At 37.5% G+C, this 16493-nt stretch overlaps 1 protein-coding gene across 3 annotated transcripts in view; it reads right to left on the bottom strand.

Annotated features, from left to right (window-relative positions):
• Positions 1-357: 357 nt before the first annotated feature.
• The window catches only part of Kcnb2 (potassium voltage-gated channel subfamily B member 2), a 420708-nt gene continuing 404572 nt past the window's right edge, over positions 358-16493 (bottom strand). For all 3 annotated transcript variants that reach the window (XM_074068703.1, XM_074068702.1, XM_074068701.1), the window contains exon 3: positions 358-12733. In XM_074068703.1, the coding sequence (XP_073924804.1) occupies positions 10577-12733 (2157 nt within the window). In that variant the 3' untranslated portion in view covers positions 358-10576. The remainder of the gene's footprint in view (positions 12734-16493) is intronic.

Genomic DNA, 16493 nt, shown 5'->3' with positions numbered 1-16493 from the left:
TTACATAGAAGTTTTCCTTTCTTTATTAGCTTTTCTGGGTTTTTTCTTCTCCCTTTCATTTCATCTCTTCTTTTCCAACTTCCCCAAATACTGGCCCTCTGAAAGTCCGTATATGTTAATTTTGTGGAAATCCAACTTTATTTATTTATTTTGTGATGCTGGGGATTGAACCCAAGGCCTTACACATACTAGGCAAGTGCTCCAACACTGAGCTACACCCCCAGCCCCTAACTCGAACTTTTGTACATCAAACACAAATATTACACACTTGGAATAGTGGATCTCAGTAGATGGGTCCCTTCTGAGGAATGTGTACCCTTTGACTAGTGGAAAGAACTAATGGCAGACAGGTAAAAATTCACCACAGTATCCTCTCTTTATTTGACACAGAACAGTGGTGAAAGAAACCATTTGAGGCAGGCCTACATTGGCAACAGAAGATCACATAAGCAATTTTATGGGAAAAATCAGTAGATAGTTCTCTTTAGTTTGTTAGTAGTCAACACTTTTAAACTGAATTACTTGACATAGTTTGACTATGTAGATATGACACAGAGATTTTTATTGTAAGTCTGAAAAAACCGTTAAAAATGCTACTTCAGTATTTTCGGTAAAGAATGTGCAGATTGAAATGATTCACACAGTGAGCCATTTTAACTAACAGCGTTATTGCACCGCCTCAGACCTTTTTGGACGAGATGGTAAGTAAGCAGTTTACAGTCGTTTTTGTACCATGGCCTAGGTACATGACACCGTAACGAAGGCAGCAGTTAAATGCACAGACAGGACAGTCAGCATTGAGTCTCTGTATAAGCTACATAGAGACGCGGATAAATACACTTCGTGAGCTGGTCGGGCAGCATAATGCTTTATCAGAATACTATTTAATAAACTAGAAACTGTATTTTTTTGAGAAAAACAGGAATACAGTATTCATTAGGCTATAACTAAATTGCAATAAGATCTAAACTATCATGCAATTTTGATTTAGAACATGGCTTTAAGTATCATAATAAACTGAAAGTTCAAAGGAAGTGATGTGTTATACTAAAGTTTTCATAAAATTACTAGGCAGTCCCAGCACAGAAACCCTCCCAAAACAACAAAAACCTTCATCCAACCTAACAGCTCCAAGATAACCACCCTAAAACCAATCAGACAAACAAACAAAAAATCTCATTAAGGTATTATTTTCAGTTTACCAATGATGGTTACCGGATCCTCTGAGGGGAAAATTTTAATATATCTGAGAAATTCTTTCATAGATTCAGTGGAAGAATTTCCTAATCAGCTTGTTTTTAATATCAGAGTTCACTGCATTCCCCTGGTACCACAGTTCTCCACCCCAGTGTGGCTGGAGTTGTTGCATTAGACACTGTACAGACTATACAGAGAGCTGCGTTCCATGTCATCCTCTGTCATCACCCAGCTTCAGTGCTCTCAAGACAAAAGGACCCCCATCTAAACTGTTTCCTTTTTTTGCGGTACTGGGGCTTGAACTTAGGGCCTACAGTCACTCCACCAGTCCTTTGTTTATGAAGGGTTTTTTGAGATAGGTCTCGTGAGCTAGTTGCTCAGGGTTGGCTTTGAACCACAATTATTCTGATCTCTGCCTCTTGAGTAGCTAGGATTATAGGCATGAGCCACAGGCACGAGCCACAGGCACCAGGCTCCCATCTAACTTTTACAACCCAGCATTTAAAATAAATTGAAATTAACAAATAGCCTCCTTTTCTACTATCTTTCTTGCCCAGTAACATTAACATTAAAACAAAAAGTTTCTGGTGAAATTTATACTGATAACAATTTATACTTTAGATTCTCAAAACAAAATTTAATGAAGAAAATTTGTTTAATTCCAGAAGTTTCTATTCTCATAGTTTATTCTGGTAAATTGCCAATTGTGGTAAATCTGGAACCAAGTTTGTTATGAGTTACTTCATGAAATGTATCCACAGATTTATAAATATTTAAAGCAGCAAGCTGGACTGGTTTGTTTTGTATTCTTATAATTATGAAGTATGTTAAATTTGTAGTAAAACACACTTCAAATAGCATATCTAAAGCCTTAGTAATTGTAGGAAGCTCTTTTTCCCTAGAAGAAATTGGTACTTGTCTATTAAATATTAAAAATTTAAGGCAATTAGGTAAAAAAAAGTCCTACTTAGTTTTCATAGCATGTTATTTGTTAAAATAACGCCCATTTCTCTATAAACCACATTGAGTATGTAGATGTGTATATAATTTAGCAAATAAAGAGCCCTCTAGTCTATGCAATGGTGGGTTATACTCACATACACATTAAGTTTTTTGACTGTTTATGAAGCTACAGAGAATTTGAGAATTCTAAGTATTTAGAACACAAATGTGAATTTAATTATTTCTTTTGGAATCTTTCTTAGTTTTTAAATACCTATCTCTTATTTGTCAGGCATTGTGCCAGTTGCTTTCTTATTTGCCATTCATTTAAGTTATAATAATCTTAAAAAAACTCATATTTATAATAAAATGAATAATATTAATTTCACACGATTACTTAAAGTTACTTTTGCATCAGAGAATTAAAAAATCCTAATCCAAATTTGAATTATTTATAATTAGCTATAAAGCAAAGTACGATCTTTCAATATGGCTTTCTCTCCACCTCTAATATCTTTTGCTAAAGTTTTATTTAAATGGCTATTACACTTTGGCCTAGAACCACATGAAAACTTACCAGGATAGTTACCAGTTTTCCCCGATTGAAATGTCTATTACCATTGAAAATGAAAGGGTAATATTGGTACTTTTCTTTTGGTATATTGCCCTGAAAACAGACACATTAATTAAACATTTAGTAAAAAGCTTGCATTGAGGATGATGCCTTGTGATAAGTTAGTGAATTACACACCATCTTTCTCATCAACCCAGCTATTTAACTTTGAAGTACAAGAACGTAGTAGTGGGTTAAGAAGTGCTGTTGTGGTTTGGGTTTGTGGTTTTGGGTGCTGAGTAGTAGATCACATGCTAGCATGCATGAGGCCCTGGGTTCAACAGCTAGCACCGCCAAATAAAGCTGTATGTATTTTTTTAATGGGGCAAACATTATGTCACTGTTTTGTTAGCCAACGCAAGTTATTATACTGTATTGGGACAGTTCTTTTTTCCTCAGGCCTCTCTAAGTTTTTTGAACTCCTGGGTGTCCTCCTTTTGGTTGAGGACTTCTAGGTGCTATTGCTAGCTGCCCGTCTTCTTGGTAACTGATGAACTCTAAGCAGGCAGGACCTAGGAAAGTATTGCTGGTGTGTACTGCAGACAGGAGAAGAAGGAAAAATCTGAATGAGCATTTGATATGTGATCAGAAGGATATCTTTTCAAACCAGGATGGTGAGACTTGATAAGAAGGTTGAAGGGTAATAAAAATTTATATATATATAAAAAAGAACGTTGAAGGGAGTGAGAAGGCCATCTTATGTCCACAAATGGTTTCCATTATACTCCAGGGCACAGTAGGTAATGTTAGTAAGCTGCCCAATAACTTTTGCCTTTAAACACTTTCTTCCTTTTATTCTCACTTCTTTAGACAAAGCAGAGAAAGCGAGCAAACCTATGAAAAGCAACAGTATGAAACAAAAGGTTTCAATTGAGAACAAGGTGTTAAGAACATACATTATGTAGTTAAATTAAAGGTTATTAAAATGCTTCAGTGTGCTAATGGTACCTCAGATTTGGTTAATAAACCTTTTTCATACATTCGCTTTTGAATTTTTTATGGTTTAATATCATACCTCTTTAAAATTGTATAAGTTTGGAACTTGGTATTGTGTGATAAACCTAGTGTTTTGTAAGTTGCAGATTTTTCTTTTTCTTTTTTTGGTTTTGAAGTATATAGGGAGATTTTTGCCAGTTCTTTGCTGAAATTTTCATCGTATACACATTTTTGATAATTAATTCCAGTGATAGCATTTTTGTTAAATAAGTAATTTAGGTAATATTAGTATATCTTGCTTTTTTGTTTTTGTGTTCCATACAAAAATCTTAATTTCAATTAAACATTGTTATTTGAGGATAATTTTCAGGTTAAAAATGTAGCCTAAACTATGCTGCAAATAAGAATGCTGGAAGCATCTTGCATTAAAGATGGTAGAGAAATCTGGCTGTAATAAGATTTCTGGCCACACCCATTGATCTCTGTGGGGGTTGTTTAGAAAACACGTTTTTTTTTTTTTTTTTCCCCAGAGTCAATTCAAGGAATCTCAGGCTCTTCTTGTAATCTTCAAGTAGGATGACAACCCTAGACTTCTGACTGAACCAACTCAATAGCTTTGTCTTCATTGGTTCATGATTCTTAAAGCCCTCCACCATTTTGAGTTCTTATCTAGGTTCCCAGAAATGACAGAAAGGTCAAAGTAACATTTGGTTGGATCTTTGGTATCCAAGGATTCATATTTAGCTAAACTTGTGATTTTGTTCTGATTTAGCAGTGTAGGTAAAGCATAGTGTGGAGGGTAGCAACAGTTCGATCAGATGCTTCAGAATAAGAACAAGAAAACTGATCACAAAAATGCCTAAGATGTAGTTGTAGTTGTTGTTTTGGAGATTTGCAGGGGTAACTGAGGGTGGAAAATGGTAGAGAACTTTTTTTCAAGTTGTGCTTTTTTACCTCCTTTCTTGGCAACTAGAAGTCTACTTTTACTAGAGGGCACTGTGTGTGGAGAATGACAAGCAGGATGGTGGTGCTCATGACATCTTGCTGAACCTGTACCCTGGCCTCTGCTCTGTGGTCATTATTCTGTCTGTTTCCCTGGGTCTTCATTCTGAAAGTCTGTTTTTACTATTTGGTTGATTATCCCAAATTTGGTTAAGGTTGAAATGCAGCAAAAATATCTAAAAGAAAAGCTACTCAGTCATGTGTTTGCCAGCATTGTCTATGGTAAATAGACGGTAAACTACACTTTTCAGATTCACATTCAGCTTTTATCAGATTACACAGCACACAGATTAGGATTTTAAAATATCAAATGGAGCAGTTAAAAATGATCATTTTACAGGCGGTTGAGGCAGTAATTTCATTAGTTCAAGGCCAGCCTGGGCGATTTAGCAAGACCCTGTCCAAACCAAACCAAACCAAAACAAAACAAAATAAAAAACCAGATCATTGCAAACAAATTTTTTTCCCTGGGGGGAGGGCCAGCATCTTTTTTTTTTTTTTTCCTGAAGTGAGAAATGTCTTCATTGCAATCCACTGTCGGTAGATTTCAGACAGCTACTGTATTTTTAAGTTTGGATGTTTAGAAATTATATGGAAGAAATTCAGATTCTAGAATAAGGAATGAAAATATACAACTTGAATCTGAGGGAAAAATAAAAGGATTTTAGAAATTCTCAGGCAACAAACTTAAACAACATACTGTCATAATATTTGTAACTAATCCCATGGAACTGGATTTCACTTGGGAATATGCTCGTTCTCTCTCTCTCTTTTTTTTTTTTTTTTGGTGGGAGTGGGGATCAAACTCAGGGCATCACACTTGCAAAGCAGGTGCTCTACTTGAGCCACCTTTCCAGCCCATTTTACTCTGGTTATTTTAGAGATGGGTCTTTCCAGCTCTGCCCAGACTGGCCTCAAACTGTGATCCTACTGATCTTAGCTTCCCAAGTAACTAGGATAACAGGCATGACCCAGCCTCCAGTGGGAATATGATCTCTTAAATATGAAATCTCTACGAGATTGTAAACTTGAGGGAATGAACTATATATAAGTTAATTTCTGGCACATAGAAAACACTTGATAAATGTTTGGTGCTTATCAATAGCAATCTGGAAATATCTGATCATCGGTAATTTCTTTTAGGAGAAAGAGTAAAGGTGAAATTATGGCTTCAATTCTAATTTCAATGTAAATAATAAGCATGTATCTAAATTTTATACAAATTTCTCTGTTTAAGAACACACTAATTTACTTATATTTTTTCTCAGTCTTTCTTCCTATGTTAGTACTTGTATATTTTGCTGGCCTTGAGATGACTTATTATTACACCTTCTTGTATTTATGTATAAGCCTTTTTAGACTTAGTAAGGAAGAAATTATACATTAATGGCAATGGTAAATAAGGATTCATGGAATTAAGTCAGGTTATTCAAAAAAGTCAGGTAGAGGAAATGGTTATTGAAACCACTAAAGGGCAGCAATATATCACAGTAAGTGATAAACTGAAAAATATATAGAATATTCATCAAGATTTTGGAGTTGAAACATTTTTTATTTAAAGACTAAGCAAGAATTAGCCTATAAATATTTCCATTTCTGTTTAGATTTTGTAGTCTTCTTCTTTCTTTTTTCTCCTTTTTTTAACTTGGAGGAAGACATTACAGTGGCAAAATATTCACTATCAATTCCACATGGACCTAGTGAGTAAAACTCTTGAGTTGAGCTTGGTGACTTTTGAATTTTAAATATTAGAAATTTAGAGAACTAAGTAGAGAATAATGATGCATCCCTAAAATGCTGTCTATAAACTATAGGACATAAGAAAAAGCAATAAAATGCTCTATTTTAACCACACAACCATCAAATACACTATTAAAATTTTGAATTTTTATAGACTTTTTCATTAGTATTAAATTTTGCTCTAGTTTTTTTTTTATAACAGACTATTAGGCATTTCAACAAGCAAAACATCTGATTGAAAAATTATATTTTGTTTTTGTTTTTGCTTTTGATGCTGGAGAGTAACCCAGGACCTTGTACATGCTAGACAAACTCTCATTCACTGAACTACATCCCCAGATCTAAATAATTACTTTTTAATTTATCAGATAATAAGGAAAAACAACCCATAACCTCATTCAATCAGATTAACAATAGGTTATATCAGCATGAAAAGAAAACTATGATTCAAAAATAATTATACATCAGGTTTTATACCATCTGTGTATTTCTTAGGAAACAGTTCTTTGGAAAATAATATTTGTTCCTGTCATATGCTTCCCTGGTTTGGTGATTGAGTGATTTTTCCATCTTCAAAAGTGACATTTATCAGTAGTCCAGATCACCTCAGCTCGGTATCATTGAACCGGGCAATAGCTCCACAAGGCTAGGAATTGTGCCTTTTCATCAAGTTACAGGCCTGGTACTTAATATAGAGATAGATGCTCAACTAGCATTTGCTGAATGAATGACCAGCGAGATGATGATCAAATCCAATTAAACAATATTTTTGAGCCTAGAAGTATTTCTAAAGTTCTGTTTGCTTTTCTTGCAGAAGATTAAGTGGCTTCCTACAGCCCTCTACCTATTACATATGTCATTTCACATCACAAAAGATGAATTCTTCTCTTTAGCCAAGGGACATGTACCTTAATGGCCAGAATTCTGAGTTGGCAATCATGTGTGCTAACATGGTTCACGTATGCTAGGCAAGCACTCTACCACTAAGCCGCATCCAGCAGTCAATGTGCTCATTTCTATGCTCTAATGGCTGGTCTCAAGCTTGGGGCTGAAACCAACTTGTGGCTACTGGCACTGGTTGTTAGGAGAATCAGAAGATTCAGGTTACCCATTTCTGCGACTTTTATTGAAGTCATTCAAATAATCTTTACTCATTGACATTTGTCCCTGGTCACTGAACTAAGTAATGATGAATGAACTCTTTTAGCTGCAGCAATTTTTAGTAGCCTGCAGGGTATAAGCCTCTGTGTTCCTGACAATTCAGGCAGAGTTTCTCAAAATGGGGATGCATCATCTAAAGGGTACAAAAATACATCTGAAGTTATAAGAGTATCAGTTTTGCTAGTTGGCATGTAATACAAAACACTATTTTAAAATCATTGAAACAGATATATTATGGAGTAAAATGCAGCATTGACATGAATTTTTAATGTAAAAACTTCAAAACAACTCTGTGCTTGGTAAGTATTTCCAGGTCCTCCAGGCATACATATTTATTCTCTGAGTTAGGTATAGTTCAATGAAAAGAATTAAGAAGTGCTGCACAGGCACATCCTGGGAGCCATTGGTCCTCAAACTGCCTCTCTGTGAAATACCAAAGTCAGAAATATTTTTAGAGGAGAATTTTCTTTTCTTTTTTTTTTTTTTTTCCTAGCTGAAGACTTTTGGCCCAAAGGATCTAGGAAAAATAGAAGGATAAACTTTCCATAGGATGGTTTTGAAAAAATTTTAAATTTAAATGTAAAGCAAAACACCTGCCCCCAGACATCCTTTACCCAAAACAAAACAAACCCCTTGGATTGAAGGGGAAAGAGTTTTTAGTGTGAATGCTTCCAGGGAAGAATGTCCAGGATTCTTCATCTGGACAAGTGCATTCTGGAGTAGGGGGTCTCAGTAGAAGGCCTAATAGTCCCATGAAAGGCAGGGCATCAGTCAGCTGTCAGGGCAGTAAGTCCACTTATGCAGCCAGATGAATAAAAAAATAGAAATTCATCAATAAGAGACATTAGAAAACAACTGCTTCATGATGCTATGTAGAGAAAATGATTTTCATAACTTATTTGCTATTCATCTAATAACAGATATACCTGTTTGACTTTGAAAAACAACATGTAGAAAATTCAAATACTCTAGATTTTAAAAAAGCTGATTAACATCTAGTTTTAGACACTAAAATAAATATGAGTAATGTAAATATCAATGATTAATGACTATAAACTATTAAAGGTTATGTTTTGAAACAAACATGAAACCATTAAGAAATTCTAAGCACAGTGAAAAAGGAAATGTTTTAAATTATTTTGAGCAGCAGGACTGCCTAGATTTTGACTAAGATTAAAACTTGTTTTTTTTAATCTGAAATTTAATGACCAGATTCTGTTAATAAAAAAATGCTAAAGTCTTAAGATTCTAAATACTCATGCTATTTTCTCCTGTATTTTCATTAAAAAATAGAACACAAGCTAGAGTGTTTTTTTTCTTTAACAATAAGTTGTGCTTTTTATTTTGCCTACTGTTTTCCTGAACGCTTATCGCGAGCGTAAAACGCATTTTGCTGAGGCAAAACCCAGACAATTCTAGAAGACCAGGAAATCATTAATTTGAAGTCTTAAGGGAGCTTAGAAATTATTTTGTCTTCCTTTTTATTTGGGTAAAACTGAGTCCAAAAGAGGTTGTAGAGGCTTGTCCAGGTTTATATTTCTGGTGGTTGCATATTTGTAGCCAGAGCCTTGGTTCCTGGAAGCAAAGCGGATTCAAATGATCTGGGCTCCAGCACAGCCTTCACCACCATCCAGTGCCTTCCCTCCTCTGCATTTACTGTTCTCAGTAGAAAATGCCAGAAGTGGCTTTCAACAAGGATCATTCTGACCACTTCCTGGGGGAATGGGGTTTGGAATTCTAGGTCATTTCTAGTTGCTGCAATTACTGAGCATGTTACTGCCATCAATGCTCGGGCAGAATTCGTACCCTTCATAATGGTCTTTCCATACTCCCACCCCATACTAAGAAATCCTTAGTGACCCATTCCCAAGCCTGCGCTCTTTTTATGGTGACTCATGGTGGAACCAACTCTATGAAGCCGGGTGACTGTCTCATTTCAATGGCTTTGCTTTGAGTTTGTCAAAAGTTACTTTTCTGGAATTCCCATTTTGGCATACCTACATTCTTGTTTCTAGATCTGTACTTAGAAAAAATAATGTTGAATACAAGAGGAAAATAAAGTCATGGTTACATGGCCAAATACAAGTTTTTTTTTTAAAGATCTAATTTCTAGATGTGGGTGTCAATTTTTAAAAAGTTTTGTTGTATAATATAGCCTTTTCTATATTTCAGGTTTAAAAAATGCATTTCTGTAATGGGCTGTGATATGATATATAATTTGTTAGCAAAATTTCAAGCTTAAATATCTGGTCATTAAATCTTGCCTACTTCCACAATTCATAAATAAAGTCACAAATGCTACAATAAAGCAGAAGCAAAAAAAGAAAAATGTTCCCCATGAATTATACCACAAATAAATAAAAATACTGTATTCCTTTAAACAAATGTTCTTACAAGCACTTTACAACCCAAAGAGAGATATGAGAGATGGTTTAAGAAAAGGTTGCAATTTTGCAACAGGAAGTTTGTACAGCTCCTCCAGGCAGTAGCTATGAAGGAAATACCTTTGTCTCAGAAACTCGTCTCCAAGTGCTCTTGACATTTTTCCATCCAGCCCCGTTCTTTACAAAGTTACATATTTTGCAAGCTCAAAGCACCTTACTCCTCATAATTATGAATGCATGCAATGACATTTCATCCTTTCATGTGCAAATTCTGAAATCATAACATAAAGTTAAAACTTGAAAATCTGCCCATAATTTGAAATGAAAGGATCAAAAATGTCAGACATGGCAGAGGACTGGTTCCTAATAGAGCTCTCTTTATTGGTTCACTGTTCTTCAGTTGTTTTTGTTTGTTTATTACAAAATGCAGTCTTGATTCTTTATTTAAACAGTACTTAAACTAAACTGTTCATGCCATGCAAAAAATAACATTTTATGCACTTTGGGGGGGAGGGGCTTCCCATGTAAGAGTTCACAGGCATTATTAACTGCATTTTTAAGAAACAAGTTTTTTTTTTTTTTTTATTGCTTTTGTAACTAGTCACATGCTGGTTTCGCGTGTGGGACAGTAACTCGTGTCTCCTGGGTTGGAATGAATTTCTGGGGCAAACAAGTGGTTTTCCATCTTGCACCCTTCTTGAGTACTGTCCTTTTTGACTTCACTCACAGCATGGTAAATGTCTTGCCTACAGTTGTGGCCTGTGTTCTGTGGGGAAGAGGAGTCCACACAGCCCTCTTCTCTTAAAGGGTCTCTAGCATCTCGAGGCTTATCTGCAAAGCAGTTGGGGCTGGAGTCCGCCTGCATGTCTGGCCGTGCCCCTTGGAGCTCTAAGAAGTCTTCATCTTCTCCAGTATCTATTTCAGTGAAGCTCCTCCTCTCTCTGGAGGAGAAAGGAAAGAGTTTCTGCTTGGGAAACCGAGGGGACAGCCCTTTGGAAGGTTCCTGACTGGGTGCTGAAACCTCAGCGCCCAGCAAGGGTCTGTCTCCCTGGGGGAGGGCTTCTTCCAGCAGGATGGTACTGATGTGCTGTGGGGTGGTGAGCGAAAAGTCTGCTGTCGTTACTGGCAGTGGCCTGGCTGTGCTGGGTGGCGTCTGGGGTGCACTGCCTCTATTTTCCTGAAAGTTCACTTTGAGGGATCTAGACTTTAAGGGGTTGCTCCCTTTCAGCGAGCTCTTAGGACTGTCAGTGGCACTGTCAGACTGCAAAGGACTGTGGAGCCCACTCTGGGAACTACCGGCATTGAGGTTCACAGTTATATCAATTGGGGCATAGTCCAGTGTGGCTTCCCTGGCAGTGGGCCCTTTCTCTCTGATTAGCGTTAGAAATGGGGGGCCCCTGGCTCTTTGGTGCTCTTCTGTCCCTGGGAGGTCGGTGGGGAACTTCATCTGCAGGTGAGATGCAGAGGGCGGTGGCAGGGGAGACCTCTCGGTCTCTGTAAAGTCTGTGGCACAGCTAGTGAAGCTGTCAATGCTGGAGGTACTCTTCATGTCCACGATGACCTCGGTCTGCGCCACGGCTAGCTGCTCCTGTGGGCAGACCACTTCTTCCATCTCTATCTCTTCTTCATATGCGGTTGGCCTCTCGGGCTGTTCTTGGCAGTCTGCACTAGGGTGAGAATGAGGCTGTGTCTTGGTGATTTCATTATACAGCATCTCCAGTTTTTGGGCACTCAGATGCTGTGGGCTGGAGGAAGAAGTGTTGTTCAGCTGCTCGTGGGAGTCTTTTTGGCTAACCTCCTGGTACTTATTCTCGTAAGACTTGTTGGAGCTCGTTTCCGACAGAGCCTTCCTGGCCCATTTCCACCGGCTTGGAGACAGGTGATTACCATCAGCTGAGTCCTTGGTATTGGCTGACTCTCCAACCTTCTCCACAGCCACATCTATCAGTTCCATACTTCGAGCAAAGGCATCTTTTAAGTTCATAGATACGATGCTTCCATTCCTTTTGGCTCTCTCAAGAGCCTCTCTCCTTTTAATCGCCTTCTCCTGGCGTTTCTGCTCCTTATAAAACTCAGAAAAATTGTTCACAATGATTGGGATAGGAAGGGCAATAACCAGAACCCCAGCAATACAGCAGAGACCTCCCACAATTTTCCCTAGTAATGTTTTAGGGTAGATGTCACCGTAGCCCACAGTGGTCATGGTGATGGTGGCCCACCAAAATGATGCAGGGATACTGGTGAATTTGGTAGCATCTTCATCCTTCTCAGCAAAAAACACCAAGCTAGAAAATATCATGATCCCCATGGCCAGAAACAGTATCAACAAGCCCAGCTCATTGTAGCTCCGTCTGAGGGTGAAGCCCAGAGACTGCAGGCCGGTGGAATGTCGGGCAAGCTTCAGGATCCGAAGAATTCGCATGATTCGGAAGATCTGGACCACGCGCCTTACGTTCTGGAACTGCAGCACGCTCTTGTTGGACTCTGTGAGGAAAATGGTGACATAGTATGGTAAAATAGCCAGCAGGTCAATGACATTCAGCGGGCCTTTAAAGAACTTCCATTTATTTGGTGAGGACAGGAACCGTAAGAGGTACTCCATGGTAAACCAAGCAATACACACAGCCTCCACGTGCGCTAACTGGCGGTTGTCATTGGGGTGTCCAAATTCATCTGGTTCCTGCAGCTCTGGGAGTGTGTTGAGAGACAAAGCAATGGTGGAAAGTACGATGAACAGGATAGACACGATAGCCAAGATCTGGAAAAGAGAAGGAGATCCAAGTTAGCCAATCCTCTTAGTTGCTCAGACAGCGAGGTGACACATGGATTGGTGATTCTTTAAATGATATGAATGTTCCAAGTTATTGCAGGAAGGTTTTAACAAAATAACTTTACAACCTAAAATTCCCTAGTGAATACAAAGACATTCACTCTATATGAGTTCATTTGACTTAAAAGCCTAATATATGCTTAGATTCTAGGACTTAAGCAATTTGACAAAAATTGATTCCTCTCTTCTCACCCATTGATCTGAGGCACATTTGTGTTGTTTTCCATTTGGATAAGGGATCCATATGGCTAGCATGGCTCGTTGGGGAGTAATCATTTCTTCTTTCTTGGCTATGTGGAATTTTTTCTTTTGACCAACCGGTTTGTGTTGCCTTATGTGAATTGTCTTACATACTACATAAGCCTGACAGAATTCATGATCTCTAGAAGTTTTTTTCTATAACTAATCATACAAATACAGAACACAAATGTGGAGAGAGAATGTGACACTCAGTATAAACAATGCTTCTCTTAAGAACAAATACTTTTTATGCGGTCCACATCAGAGGCAAGTTAAAATAGCCTTTGTGCTGGGATGTGTGGATTTCTGACCAACATTACATGCAGAAGGAAGATTGTGAGTTAACTTCATTCAGGCAAGGTAGGCTTCATAAAGAAGAGCCAGAGGAATGACCATGGGGATCTCAGTGGAGGGCAGACATTCTAGGCAGAAGAAATAGTACCACAACATCAGGCTTGGAAGGAAAGAGGCAGATGCCAGAAACAAGCAAGAAGAGGATCAAGTGTCTGAGTTTTAGAATTAGCAGTCTGAGCTCTGACCTTGACTATACTACTTACTGTGTGACTTTGGGCAATTTAAAAAAAATTTATTTTATTGTTTTTTACATTTACTCGTATGTGTATACATTGTTTGGGCCACCTCCCCCCCGCTACCCCTCATCACAGATTTTGGGCATATTATCTGATCTCTGTGTCTTAGTTTGCAAATCTGCTGAATGAAGGCAATAGTCATAGCTACTTCATGTTACTGTGAGGATTGCATGATACACAGACATTGCTGAATAAGTGAAAACTACTTATAGACTGAAATGGAGAGCCAAAGGTCAAGAATATGTATGTAGGAAATCTGTAAAACCATACAAGACATAGACAGGCCAAGAAGGAATTTTCTCACTATAACCAGTGTTCTAGACTTATGGAATAAAGTAGGAAGATTAAGATTTGAGAAGATTTAGTCTTTCAGTTTTCACTGAATTCACAATCACAGCTAGATTCGTAGACTATTTTATGTCTTTGTTAACTTTGGAAAAAAATAAAAGACTAATACTAATGCAGTTTGTAGTCTAGTTGATTGCAACTTAATAAATATAACTACCTTGAACACTTGGAAGTTTAGCATATGCATAAAATGACTGGGAATAGATTCTTGAAGAAAAAGAATTACTGAAGGAAAAACTAAACACTCATTTCCTTAGCAGCTCCACCATAAGGTATTGAAGTGCATTATTTTCTGTATTGTGTTGAAATTCAATCTGTCAAAACCTGTTTGCTCTCAATTTAGAGGACTGGCTTATTTTAAATATCTTGTGAAGCTTGGAGTTCTTTCAGAAAGGCAGCATTTTAGACAAATTATTCAATGTATACCAAAGGTGATATATAGAGCAATAAGCCAAATGCATACTTATTCTCTTATTGGAATGCATTTTTAAGAATAAAATGTGAGATCTGGCTAGAGAATAAACTTCTAAACATGGATATCTACATTAGTATTGCAAATCCTTATGGCATTTCCATGTCACTTCATTTCATAACTATGCACAGGTTAGGACGTGGCTGGCTTGAGTTTTTAAACTGTACCTCCAATAACTGGTCTTCAGAGCTGGCAGAAGTCAAACTGTTTCTCTCAGCTTTAGCAAACAGACTTAATGTTTGCTCATGCAAGGCAAGTGAAGATTACAAGCAATTATCTGTGATGTTGGTCCAACCTCCTTGGAGATTTGGATTAGTTCACTGCCAGGGTCTCTTTACCTCTAACATTTGGTGATTCTGTATCTAAGCTAAAACATTTTGCTAATTCTAGTCATGGCAATAAACCAAACCAAGGACAAGTTAAAAATAACCCTGACTTTTTGGCTGAGTGGACAAAATTAAATTTTATTGTTTAAGAAATAAAAAATTCAAAGGGGAAGGCTTTGAAAAACACTGTGCATGTATGTTCCAAGCATTTAGTTACTAGGAATAGACATTCCTTTCCCTCTTGAATTGCCTGGATGATTATTTTAGTCCTTCCCTTAAACACAGACATTAATAGGATAATGTTGAGTCACGAACAGGCCTCTGCAAACCTTCATTAGTAGGTACTCAAAGTTGGCTGCATTGGTTTCTATTTGTGAGACTAAGTAAGATGGCTGGATATTTGCCTCAACTTGTTGGTTTTAATCCTTTACAGATAGTGGATGTCTTGTGATAGAAAGAAACATAGGACAAGGACTGAAAACACAGGTCTCTACTCTGTTGGCCATGTGGACAAACCAGTTCCCTCCCTGAACGTCAATTCCCTCATCTCAAAATGAGGTGCACCTGCCTCAGCAGGATGGTGCACATGAAAGTACCCTATAAATGTACAGTGTGTTAGCATGTAAGAAATGCTGGAGGTATGTTGGCAAAAAAACCTTGGCCAGCTTTGGGAGGGGAATAATAAACTTTAAATTGTATATCTCCTCTTTAAGTACAATTCCAGACCTGTTCATATTTTTAACACTTTCAAACATATTCTTTCACTTAAATAGTGGTTTGCATGATAAACCTAGACAAATATATCTTATTTTCTTTGGAACGGAACCATCTAGTTTGTGAAAATTTATTGAAGAGTCGAACAGAGGTTACTTCAAGTGAATGTGACCTGTCTTGTGTCTTAAAATATGCAGAAAGCTTTTTAGACTGGGTCTCCTGTGTGATACTCTGCCACAATTCACTGCCATTCATCACATCATAAAAATACATGGAAATTCTGTGCCTCATGCTAAAGTTTCCATGTGGTACTTTCTCTCTGCCTTCCCTCGTAACCTTTCCTTTTTTTTCTTCCATAAATATGTACTGGGAGGTGACAGAAAGTGACTGTTAACCACTATAGCTTCCTAGTAGGATATAGTGTAGTTTTCAATCCTTGTCAGCAATGAAAAACAACATGGAGAAACATGATACTAAAAATTTTCAGGAAGGACAAAGCCTGTGATAAGCATTCTTAGAAGCATGAATAATTTTCTACTTTCAGAACAGGGATACAACATGTTGGCATTTCTGAGACTATAAGCCAAACACGCCAACCTGCTTGTTGAAGGAAGAGGCGAGGAGCCGGTAAGAATGTCAAGATTTTCATCCACCCCTCTCCTATTTCTAGCTTTTCCCATAAGACAACTGGATGCAGCAAATCCCAAAGTAGCAACTTTGATTTCTACCAGAGAAAGAACAAACTATATTGTTTCCAGTTCTAGCTTCTCATATTCCTTGAACCACATGGTACTGTCCTTTCTAAGGCTTAAAAGCTCTTAGTTGGCTAATAGCCCTTTATTCTCTTAAGTGTTCCCTTGGACTCCCACAGCAAAAGGGGTTCCATGGTTAAGTATTCTTAGGCGATTTGCTTGTGCAGAAAAGACCCCTTACACCACACGACTAAATGCAAAAAAAAAAAAAAATGTGCATGACTGTAAAATTCAGTTGTTTGAAAA

The sequence above is a fragment of the Castor canadensis genome, chromosome 3 (assembly GCF_047511655.1).
Source record: "Castor canadensis chromosome 3, mCasCan1.hap1v2, whole genome shotgun sequence".
In the NCBI taxonomy this organism is placed as follows: domain Eukaryota; kingdom Metazoa; phylum Chordata; class Mammalia; order Rodentia; family Castoridae; genus Castor; species Castor canadensis.
This window is presented reverse-complemented; position numbering and strand designations above follow the sequence as displayed.